The sequence below is a fragment of the Rhincodon typus genome, chromosome 36 (genome assembly GCF_021869965.1).
Source record: "Rhincodon typus isolate 14 chromosome 36, sRhiTyp1.1, whole genome shotgun sequence".
In the NCBI taxonomy this organism is placed as follows: domain Eukaryota; kingdom Metazoa; phylum Chordata; class Chondrichthyes; order Orectolobiformes; family Rhincodontidae; genus Rhincodon; species Rhincodon typus.
The window spans coordinates 21,040,382-21,052,642 of record NC_063367.1 but is presented as its reverse complement, the minus strand read 5'-3'; the positions used below and the strand labels follow the sequence as shown (position 1 = coordinate 21,052,642).

The 12,261-nt window shown below is 46.5% G+C and overlaps 1 protein-coding gene across 1 annotated transcript in view; it reads left to right on the top strand.

The window, feature by feature from the left end:
* The window catches only part of iqgap1 (IQ motif containing GTPase activating protein 1), a 100,558-nt gene that overhangs the window by 70,946 nt on the left and 17,351 nt on the right, over positions 1 to 12,261 (top strand). The window contains exons 17-26 of the mRNA XM_048617064.1: positions 123 to 265; positions 1,139 to 1,309; positions 1,415 to 1,498; positions 2,752 to 2,823; positions 5,748 to 5,817; positions 6,223 to 6,431; positions 7,405 to 7,560; positions 8,351 to 8,514; positions 9,063 to 9,287; positions 11,752 to 11,892. Coding sequence (XP_048473021.1) covers positions 123 to 265; positions 1,139 to 1,309; positions 1,415 to 1,498; positions 2,752 to 2,823; positions 5,748 to 5,817; positions 6,223 to 6,431; positions 7,405 to 7,560; positions 8,351 to 8,514; positions 9,063 to 9,287; positions 11,752 to 11,892 — 1,435 coding nt within the window. The remainder of the gene's footprint in view (positions 1 to 122; positions 266 to 1,138; positions 1,310 to 1,414; positions 1,499 to 2,751; positions 2,824 to 5,747; positions 5,818 to 6,222; positions 6,432 to 7,404; positions 7,561 to 8,350; positions 8,515 to 9,062; positions 9,288 to 11,751; positions 11,893 to 12,261) is intronic.

The following is a 12,261-nucleotide window of genomic DNA, read 5'->3' as shown; positions in this document are numbered from 1 at the left end:
TCTCCTCTGATGCTGCCTGGCCTGCTGTGCTCCTCCAGCTCCACACTGTGTTATCTCCGACTCCAGCATCGGCAGTTCCTACTATCTCTCAATGTGTTAATGTGTTCCCCTTTAACCTGCAGGTGACAATGGCAGCCATTGGGTCAGGCACTGGGTGAAGGGAGGTTACCATTATTACTACAACCTAGAGACAAAACAAGGAAGCTGGGAGCAGCCACCTGGGTTTGTCCAGAACAACACACAACTGAGCAAGGAAGAAATCCAGGTACACAGTACAGTCCGATCCCAATCACTCCTTGTGATTTATGTCTTGAATTAAAGACAAATCATTTCAGAAATTGGGAGGTGGGGGAGAAATGTGTTGACCAGAGTAAAAGGATAAGGGGGCTTTCCTCTCATTCTACATATCCTCTTTCTTACCTGCTGCAATGAAGTAATTTCCTCTAACTCTCTACTTCCCTTTTCTCAATATTGCAATGCACCCTCCTCATAAATACTACAGACTTCTTTAAAAGTTAAATTAATAGTGTCCAGACTGAATTTTAGGTGTCACCACTTTGGCTCAGTGGTTAGCACAGTCACCTCTGAATCACGAGGTTCAGGTTCAATTCCCACTCTCAGGCTCAAGCTCAGGAGTCAAGGCTGACGTTGCTATGTAGTACTGAAGGAGTGCTGCACTGTCCCAGCTGCTGTCTTTCAGATGAGATAAGGCCCCGTTGGGCTGGATGTGAACAATCCCAGATCTGCATAATTCAGTTTCTTCCTGATCCTGATGGTGACAAATTAGACCAGTCACTCTTTCTCAAACAATTTATCAGACACAGACCACCTCCCTCCCTTTTTCTCTCTCTCTCATCCGTCTCTCGCTTTGTCTTGCACTCTGTCTGACATACTGACCACTTCCCTCCCTCTGTCTTTTTCGCACTCTATTCCTTTATCTCTTACTCTGTCTGTGTCTCTGTCTGTGTCTCTGTCTGTGTCTCTATCTCTATCTCTATCTCTCTGTCTCTGTCTCTGTCTCTGACTCTGTCTCCCTCTCTCTCTCTCACTCTGTCTCCCTCTCTCTCTCTCACTCTGTCTCTCTCTCTCTCTCCTCAGCTGTAACCAGTTTCTCTTATTCTTGTCTCATTCCCCACAGTCAACGATTTCGGGAGTGACAGCTGCCTATAACCGAGAGCAGCTCTGGGTGGCCAATGAGAGCCTCATCACCAAGTTACAGGCACGTTGCCGAGGTTACCTGGTACGGAGAGAATATTCAGATCGAATGAACTTCCTAAAGAAACAGCAGCCAGCAATCCTGACCATTCAGGTATGAGGTGTCTGAGTATTGAGACTGTAGGGAAATGCTTAACACAAACATTTCAGCTGTAGTCTGTTGGTGAGATGTAAATCGTGGCCTTTTCTCTCCCCACAGTCTAACTGGAGAGGTTACAAACAAAAGCAGGCCTACAAGAAAAGGCTTCAGTACCTCAAACACAACACAGACTCTGCGGTGAAGGTAAAGGGATAACTGCTTCTTATATTCAAGTTAACGTGATGCGGGTTAGGAAAATGTTGAGTCTCCATAATTGAATTATTCAAAGAAATTCAGCTCTCTTCATTAACCCCAGCACGTGTCTGAGGTCAGAGTGTACATATACTGGTCCCTTGGGTACACTGTGCCGTGTGTGTGTATACTGGTCCCTTGGGCACACTGTACCGTGTGTACATATACTGGTCCCTTGGGCACACTGTACCATGTGTACATATACTGGTCCCTTGGGCACACTGTGTCGTGCATACATATACTGGTCCCTTGGGCACATTGTATCGTGTGTACATATATTGGTCCCTTGGGCACACTGTACCGTGCGTACATATACTGGTCCCTTGGGCACACTGTGTCGTGCGTACATATACTGGTCCCTTGGGCACACTGTGCCATGCGTACATATACTGGTCCCTTGGGCACACTGTGCCGTGTGTGCATTTACAGACCCAGATACACATTGATTATGATATAATTGATGGCCCCCTTTAAGAAAGAACTGAGGCGCACTGCACACTGGATCTTAGTGGATCACATACTGAAGGGCTGCCTTCCACCCTGAAACATTTAGAGAGAGCTGGGAACTGCAGGGACTGGGGTAAGTCTCTCCTTCCAACTGCCTTTGATTTAGCCCCTATCTTGTACACTACCTTTTCCTTTCGTTATTATTGGTGCTTGTAAATTGTTTAATTTGTCAAACAGGTGAGTTCCTGGTGGGGTCCAAACATAGAGGGGCTGGATTTTACTAGTGAGGGAAATTGATTAGGAAGGGCAGAGAGCAAAGTGGAGTTTGTATTGAACTGTGAACTGCAAAGGAATAATTGTGGAAGACAGATCGCTTCCTGTTTTAACAAATGGATGACTAGCAACATAACACACTCTCTACATCTTATGTACACTGTTGGCCCCTCGTACACACGTAGTGTCTCCTGTCTGAATGGGTCCAGCCTCATTACTCAGCTCAATGCCGTCTGCACTCTAGACAAACCTCTTATGTTTTTCCTTCCATTCTGTCTTCCCCCTTCTGTCTATCTTTCATGCTCTCACTCCACCCTCTCTCACTCTCTGACTTTCCCAACTTTCTCTCTTTCTCACATTCATTCTGTGTCTCTTTCATGTTCTCTCTCTTTCACCTTCTCTGTCCCTTTTGTCACCCCCTTGCTTTCCTCCCTGTCTCACTTTTCTCCTCTCTCACTTTCCCTCTTTCTCTATTTCTGTTACAGATACAGTCGTTGGTGCGGATGCAGCAGGCCAGGAAGAAATACAAGGATCGGCTGAAGTATTTCAAGGATCATGTGAGTGTTGTGATCTGTTAATGACCCCATATGCTGGGATTTGATATTTTAAACCAGCTTCCTTCTGTCAAGACCTCAATTGAGTAAAATTGAAGTTCTGTGTCTTTAAAAAGTTCACTGGCTTAGGGAAACTATCTGCTAGTGCAGCATTCACTAAAGGTTGGGAAGAATTGTCCAGAAATTATGTGGGATTCATTGACACTGAAGGGAAGTGTGTCCAGCCTGTGGATTGGTGTGTGCTTCAACCCATTGTACCACGTTTGATCCTCCCCCACACCCGTTATAATCTTTGCTTCTCCAGCTCTTTTCTGACTGATCTGTAGAAGTCATAATGGAACTGAATTCACCCCACCTGTTCTGTAGAATCTTGGAACCTCTCAGCACAGGAGGAGGTCACTATTCACACTGTCACATTTGTGCTAACTCTTCAAAGGAGCTGTCACGTTATGCATCCTTCCAGTCCAGACTTTCCCCATGTCTCTGTAAATATTCCTCTCCAGTAGCTTTCAGTAATTTCTTCTGGATTCTGATTTCACCTCAGATTCACCTTCCAAATCGTCACTTCGCTGTGTAATGAAATGAAGTCTCTCCACATTTCCTTTATCAATTCTTTTGAACCCATGACCTTTGTGTGGTATTGAATTCAAATAGATTTGTGTGAAATCATCTCTTTGTTCTTTGTTGTACCAATCTTGTAGTAGTAATGTTTCTAGACCAGCAATCCAGAGGCCCAGGAGCTGGGGACTTCAAATTCCAGCTTAGCAATGTGATATTTGAATAAATCTGGAATTAAAACCTAAACTATCATTGATTGTTGTAAAAATAGGCCCGAAACATCAGCTTTCCTGCTCCTCTGACGCTGCTTGGCCTGCTGTGTTCATCCAGCTCTACACCTTGTTATCTCAGATTCTCCAGCATCTGCAGTTCCTACTATCTCTGGTTCAGTATTGCTGTTTTGGATAGGAAATCTGGCATCCTTACCTGGTCTGGCCTACATGTGACTGCAGAACCACTGGAATGTGATTCACTCTTAACTGCCTGCTCGCCTTCCAAGATGCTTAGTGTTTTTAATTCATTTAAGGGACATGGGTGTCACTGACTGGACCAGCATTTATTGTCCATCCCTAATTGCCCAGAGAACAGTGAAGATCAGTTCTGAGGAAGGGTCACAGGACCCGAAATGTCAACTCTGATTTTTTCTTCTCAGATGCTGCCAGACCTTCTGAGCTTTTCAGCAATTTCTGTTCTTGTTCCTGATTTACAGCATCTGCAATTTTTTCGCTTTTTATATGGGAAGATTCATGGGCTGACCATTAACCTGTTTGGCCATGTAACAAACTGCATGAACATCCATGTCCTAGAATGGGGCTTGTAGCTGGAACTTCTGGCTCAGAGACAGGGACACTACCCACTGCACAATGAGATCGCTCCCTTGTTACTGATCCTCTGATTAACTCTTTACCATTTACCCTTCCCTAACCTCTGCACACCCCATCCGGCTGCACGGATGCAGATCTCAGTTTCTCTGAGGTTGGATTGAACACTGCTCAATGTCCAAGTGCAGCTTGCCTTCACATCACAGCTAACAGCCCCTGACCGTGTCTCGCTCCATCCACACTGTAATGCCAGGAAAATGTTCACTGGCATCTGTCAGGGAAAACACAGGAAGGATGTTCCCTGATTGAAGGACACTTAAAACCAGGAGACAGTCTCTGAATACGGAGTCTGCCCTCGGAGAGAGATGGGGAGGAATTTCTTCGCTTGGACAGTGGGGAATCTTTGGAATTCTCTGCCCCAAGGGCTGGAGAGGCTCTCTCATCGGTTGTGCTCCTGACAGAGACTGATAGATTTCTAGGTGTCAAAGGCATACAAGGGGAGAACAAAAGAACACAACGTTATTTAAATGGAGAAAAACCACAGGAAGCTGCAACTAAAAAGGACTTGGGGGGCATTTGTACAACAAACATAGAAAGCTAGCACATGGGGTCAGGAAGGCAAATGGGATGTTGGCCCTTATTTCAAAGAGGTTGGAGTATAAGAGTAGGGAAGTCTGACTGCAACTGTACAAAGTGCAGGTGAGACCACATCTAGAGTAATGTGAGCAGTTCTGGTCCACTTATTTGAGGAAAGATAGCATCTCATTGGAGGCAGTTCAGAGAACATTCACTAGGATGATCCCAGTATAGACTCCAGTGCGGAGTTTTATGAGCAAAGATTAAACAGATTAGGACTCTACCCACTGGAGTTTAGAAGAATGAGAGGTGATCTCATTGAAACATATAGGATTCTAAAGGGACTTGACAGGGTAAGTGTAGTTTCCCCTCATGGGAGTGTCTACAACCAGGTGGGCACAAGCTCAGAATAAAGGGGAGCCAATTTAAAACTGAGATGAGGAGGAAATTCTTCTCTCAGAGTGTCTTTGGAACTCCCTACCACAGAGAACTGTGGGGACAGAGTCCTTGTGTATATTTAAGGCTGAGATGGATTCTTGACCAGTCGGGGAATCAAAGGTTACAGGAAAAGGGCAGGAAAGCGAATGTGAGGAATGTCAGATCAGCCGTGATACTGTTGAATGATGGAGCAGGTTTGAGGGGCCAAATGGATTACTCCTGTTCCTATTTCTTATGGTCTTATATAGAGATATGGCAGGATGGTAGAATTTTGGCTAAGATCCAGTTGTATCTTGGTGCTGGGATTTGTGGCAGAGCGGGTGTAGGAGGAAATGCAAAGCGGAGAGGTTTGGTTTGGTACCATCTGACCCTTGGCTTTGTGTTATGGCTGGGTCAATAACTATGAGACGTCTATTTCCTTCCAGCTGCCACTCACTCCCTGATCATTCTGACTGTGTGTCTCACTCCAGGTTCTAATAGTTACAACACGCACTGAGGTTAATTCTAATCTCCAGTTTTCTGTTTTGTTTCCAGGAATCTGATATTATTAAAATCCAGGCATTCATCAGAGCAAACAAGGCCCGAGATGATTATAAAACTCTGAGTGAGTATCAGACTCAAGAACTTGTGCTGGATCCTTAGTCACCATCCATCATTGGGTGTGCTCTATCCGCTGTAAATTTACCAATCTGTCGGGAATCAGTTTGTTCCTAGGTTATTAGGTTGAGGTAGGGAAGGGATGGACGAGAGCATATATAGTTTGAAAAAGAGGGTAAAGGGATTAAAGTAAGTGAAAGAGGAGGTAGATTGTTGGGGGACGTGAATGAGAGACAGGAACCAGGAAGATCCAATGTCAGGGATTCTCGGAGTAACACTGTACCGACAGGTTAATGCTTTTAATTGAAAATCACTGACCTGAAACCTGCACAGCTTGGTGTCAGGATGAGGTTTGTTTTGTAGTTGTCCTCTCCTTTTCTCCTTGTCTCACACACCCTCTGCTCTCGGATAGTCAATGCGGAGCAGCCTCCAATGGTTGTGGTCCGGAAATTTGTCCACCTGCTCGATCAGAGTGACCAGGATTTCCAGGAGGAGATGGAAATGATGCGACTAAGAGAGGAAGTGGTTACTCGGATCCGATCCAATCAGCAACTGGAAAACGACCTCAATACAATGGATATCAAGATTGGGCTCCTGGTGAAGAACAAAATCACATTGCAGGTAACAGGAATAGCACCTCCGCAACACCCAAGTAATGAATATCAACCCCAGAATAATGGGAATATCACCTAGAATAATGGGGACATTGCCCCCAGAATATAGGGAATAGTGCCATGGGAATAACCAGAGTATCCTTCCCGGAATATCAGAAATATTATCCCCAGAAGAACTGGAGAGTCAGATCAGAAAAGTGGGAATATCAATCACAAAACATCATACCCAGAATAAAGAAAATATCAACCTGTGGTTTGTTGGGAGTACCACTTCCTGAAATGGGAATATAATTCTGGAATAATGGGAATGTTGCCCCCAGTAATGGGATATCAATTCCAAAATAATAGAAATGTCACTTAAAGAATAACAGGGATATTGTCTGAGAATACCAATATGGGAACACCATTTCCAGCAATAGGAATACCATTTGAGAAGCTTGTAGGAATAACTCTCTGGAAATACAATGCTAGCGATAGCCATCCCAGGTAATCCTATTCTTGCTAACAGGAATATTGTCCCAAGCACTAGGATAACTGGTCAGGGTCTTCCATTGGGAATATTACCCCAGACAACAGGAATGTTGCCCTGAACAGTGAGAAAATCACACTGGAAATATTACCCTGGGAATATTGACTGGACAATGGGAAAATCAGGGAAATTCCAGAAAATTATGACATAGTCGGGATCTGGGAGGACAGAGGCCCCTGGTTTTTAGCCACTGTCTCCAATTCATGTGGTGAGCCAGTGACCAATGGCAGGGATAGTAGGAACTGCAGATGCTGGAGAATCCGAGACAACAAGGTGCAGGGCTGGATGAACACAGCAGGCCAAGCAGCATCATAGGAGCAGAGAGGCTGACGTTTCGGGCCTAGACCCTTCATCAGAAAAGGGTTAGGGTTAGGGTTAGGGTTAGGGTTAAGACCAATGGCAGGGATGGGTTTGTGGTGAGACACTGACAGGTACCTTTCCCATGTTACAGGAAGTAGTGTCGCACAGCAAGAAACTGACCCGGAAGAACAAAGAGCAGCTGTCAGACATGATGCAGATCAACAAACAGAAAGGAGGCCTGAAGGCCTTGAGCAAGGAGAAACGCATGAAGCTCGAGGCTTACCAGAACCTTTTCTACCTGCTCCAGGTAAAACTCCAGTCGGATTCTTTCCCACCAACCGTGTCCAAGGACACGGTGCCCAGCCTCTCCCAGATAGGAAAAATCACGGAACCCCTTTTAATTCCCTCCCACAGCCCTGTGTACGCTCTACTCCCCATCACTGACTCTACCCACCCATTTTGAAGTTGTCACCTTTGGCTCTGGATGTAACAGTCTTGCCTCTGACCCAGAAGGTTGTGGGTTGAAGTCCCTGCCTCGCACTTTGAGCATTAATTACAGCTAGGCTCTCCCATGTAGCACTGAGGAGCTGCTGAACTGTTAGACACGAGGCCCCAGCTTCCCTCACCTGAACAGTGACCTGGGGCCTAAGTTTATCCCTCAACCAACATCACAATCTGATCATTATCTCATTGCGGGATCCTGCTGTGTGCAAGTTGGCTGTTGCTTTTCCTACACTAGAACAAAGACTGCCCTTCAAAAACAATACCTCATTAACTGTGAAGCGCTCTGCGATGCCCTGAATCTGTGAAAGGGAGCTATGAAAATGCAAGTTCTTCCTGTGGGAAGCGTTTGGGGTCATCTTTTGCAGTGACGTTCAATTTCCAACTTTGTCATGTGTGAGCCCCCCCCCACTGCTGCTGGGACCAGGAGACAGTCTATGTCTGTAGACCCTGTAACCCTGTGATCGAGCAGAGTGTCTAGAAGAAAACTGGAGGGAAATGGGAAAAGTGAATTTAAGGTAAACTGTTTCATTCAATGAGAAAGAAATCAGTGTCAAACTGTGTGTGTTTCTCTCTCTCTCTCTCTCTCTCTCCAGACTAACCCCACCTACCTGGCCAAGCTGATTTTTCAGATGCCTCAGAATAAATCCACCAAGTTCATGGACTCAGTCATTTTCACACTCTATAATTACGCTTCGAACCAGAGAGAGGAGTACCTGCTGCTGAAACTCTTCAAGACTGCCCTCCAGGAGGAAATCAAGTAGGTTCCTGGCCACGTCCTGTCCTCTACCCCAATCCCAGATCAGTCACTGGGAGGTGACTCCAGTCAAAAAGATCCTGATGAATATCCGGTTTGGGAATGGGATTCAGGGCTGTAGGGAGAGGCTCAAACTGAGGTGTGTGAAGTTGTTTTTATGAATTCACAGTTGGCTGGGCCAGCATTTATTACCCATTCCCAGTTGCTTTGGAGAAGATGGTAGTAAGTTGCCTCCTTGAACCACTGCAGTCCATTTGCTGTAGGTAGGACTTACAATGTTGTGAAGAGGGCATTGACTACGCAATGCACCGCAATCTCTTTGCTGCCGGAGAGTGGGGTTTACAGTCCAGGCAGAAGGTCACTGTCCAAGGGTGATGTCAGAGGAGAGAGACACGAATGGGATTTTCTTTGGTGGCCTCAGCACAGGTAGAACGTTTCTCAAGGAGTGTGAGAGTTGGTCTCTGTGTATATACAGGCCTCTAAGGCTAAGCAGTTTGAGATATCCCTGGCAAAAGTGATTCTGACCCTGGCACATTCTCTGCTTTCTGCAGGTCAAAGGTAGATCAACTCCATGAGATCATCACAGGAAACCCCACCGTTATTAAGATGGTGGTCAGCTTTAATCGTGGAGCACGAGGACAGAACGCTCTCCGACAGATCCTGGCACCTGTTGTCAAGGAGATCATTGAGGAACGGTCGATGAACATCAAGACGGACCCTGTGGATATATACAAGGCTTGGGTGAACCAGATGGAGTCGCAGACAGGAGAGGCCAGGTAAAGGAGAGTGTGTGACTCACTGTAAACTTCCTCACCCTTTGGCTGCTCCATACACACCTGGTGAGATCCTGGTCTTCCAGGAGTACCAACCAATGAAGACACTGCCTCAGTTGCCCCTTTTACCAGTGCTGTCCCCAACCCTGGCGACAGCATGATGCCAGGGGAGACAGTTTGGAATGAACATGGTTATAAAGGGTATCAATGCGCTGAGTGAGGAGCCTCTAGGGGATAGTGGAGCATATTGGGGATGAGGAGCGTTGCTGTTCACCAGCTTTTCTGGAGACACTAGTCTGCCCGGAATATGTGACTCCGATTGGAGTTGGACCATTCTGTAAAGGGCCCTCGAGCCTGTTCCGTTATTCACTAAGTCACAGCTCATTTGATGGCTAACACTGCTGCCTCACAGTGCCAGGGACCCGGGTTCAATTCCAGCCTCGGGTGCCTGTCTGTGTGAAGTTTGCACATTCTCCCTGAGTCTGCATGGGCTTTCTCCGAGTGGTCTGGTTTCCTCCCACATCTTTTCCTCCAAAAATGAACAGGTTAGCTGAATTAGACATGGGAAATGCAACAGGGAAAGGGTAGGGGGGATGGGTCTGGGTGGGATGCACACTGGAGGGGTGGTGTGGACGTGTTGGGTCGAATGGCCTGTTTCCACACTGTAGGGATTCTATGATTCTTAATTCCTGTTCCTCCATAATCTCAGAGTCCCTTGAAGCTCAAAAATCTAACTCCTCCTTGAATATATTCAGTGATCCAGCCTCTGGGCTGAAGCATTCTGAAAACTAACAGCTCAGTGAGCTGGTCTCCCAGTGACAGCTTTGGGGACAGGATTCATCCCAATCTCTCTCCTTCATTCCGAGGTGCTCTACTGGTTAACAGTCCTTTGTTCCCTCGCCCAAGGGCATGTTATCTCTCACAATGTGCCCTATGCTAACCACACCAGGCTCACTCTGATCTGGGATAATGAAGAATGAAGATTGCTGTGTTCATCAAACAGGAAGGAACATGAGGGCCACACGACACTGAGAATGGAGGATATGTGTGTTTACACAAGTGATCACATCAGCCAAGTGCCTCAGAGTGCTTCATCTGAAGAATTACTTCACAAAGTGTGTCATTTTGTACAAAGGCAGCCATTCTGCATCAACAGCAGACACCAGTGAAGCAAACAAGAGTTTCCTCAGGTTCCTGTGTTGCACATCAAGGGAGGACCAACAACCACATTTCTACAAACCTACCCAGCTCACTGCATTTCCTGGTGCTGTGCACTTGTTTATCAATGCTAACACTGGCCTGTGCCCTGGTTGGTGATGCCATCATGCTTGGGGAGCAAACCTTTCGACTCGGCTTTCTCCACACCCTCTCCTTTACCCCCTCCCCCAGAGCCTGTTTCCTTGTCACTTACAGATGCTCCCAATCCATTCCAGGTCTTCTTATTCCAGGAGTTCACCGGCTGGGAATCACTCTCCGTCTGCCACTCAGCCCAGAGTTAGGTGAATATAGCTGCCAGGGATTTATGGCTGTGAGAGCCCATGTGGGACGGTGTCTCCGCCATGTTGGAAAGAAATTGAGACAAGTCCATGTCCGATTTCATGTCGTGTTCACTGTCCCTGTGGGCTGAGTGGGTATAGTCCTACCTACAGCTCCAAGCATCGTTAGCACAAAGGCAGAGGTTCAAGCCCACAGTCCACATTGACCCTGAGTACCGAGAGATTGTAATCGGACCATAAGACCATTTCGATATGGGAACAGAACTAGGCTATTCAGTCAGTCGGAGTCTGCTCTGCCATTCAATAAAATCATGGCTGATTTGGTCATCCACAACTCCACTTTCCTGCCTTTTCCCCATAACCTTCAATTCCCCTTACTGATTGAAAAAAACTGTTGATCTCAGTCTCGATACTTGATTGCAGTCTGCTCTGCTGGAGGTGACCCCTTGTAGATAAGATGTTAAATTGAGCCCCCATCCACCCTGGTGGAAAAGATTTAGCTGGTCATTGTCACATTGCTGCTGATGGGAGCTTCCTATGCACAAATTGGCTATGGCATTTTCTGCATTAGTGACCACACAGCAAAAATACTTAATTGGCTGTGGAGCACTTTGAGACATCCTGAGGTTATGAGAGGCACTATACAGATGCAAGTCCTTTATCTAGACAGACAGACATTGTCTTGTACAGTGTCTCTCCCCCTTTCACTGTGTGTTGCTTTGACCTGGCTCAGTTCCTGCTTTGGGATTTGACTCAAAACTCCCAGCATCAAACATGGTAACAATTGGGATAGGGAAGAAATGAGGAGATAGGAGAACCTGCTCCTGGTATGATGTCCATTTCATCACCAGGGAAATGATAGGGATTTTGAAGGGTTCACATTGCCCCTGTGGACTGACATGGCAGAACGGATACCAAGCATCCATCTGCATCTGACCGATAGTCAATATATCCACAATTCTGTTTTTCAGTAAACTCCCGTACGATGTCACACCAGACCAGGCACTCAGTCATGACGAGGTCAAACAGAGACTAGATGCATCCATCAAGAACATGAGGGCAATCACCGACAAATTCCTATCGGCCATTGTTACATCGGTGGACAAAATCCCGTGAGTATTGCCTTCTACCCACCCATTTAATCTCCTCCCACAGCCCCATGTTTTCTGAGATTGCAGTGGACAGGGTGTGACTAGTTCTCTCGCGCATTTCTTGTCTGCACTCCCAGTGAGGATTACGTTGGATACTGGCTGCACCACAGTTTGAGCTGTGGTCACAGTGTGATTCACCAGCTCCTCCGTCTCCCTGTCTTCATTCACCCAATACCTCACCAACTCCACTGTCTCTCTCTGTCTTCATTCACCCAATACCTCACCAACTCCTCCGTCTCCCTGTCTTCATTCACCAATACCTCACCAACTCCACCGTCTCTCCCTGTCTTCATTCACCCAATACCTCACCAACTCCACCATCTCTCCCTG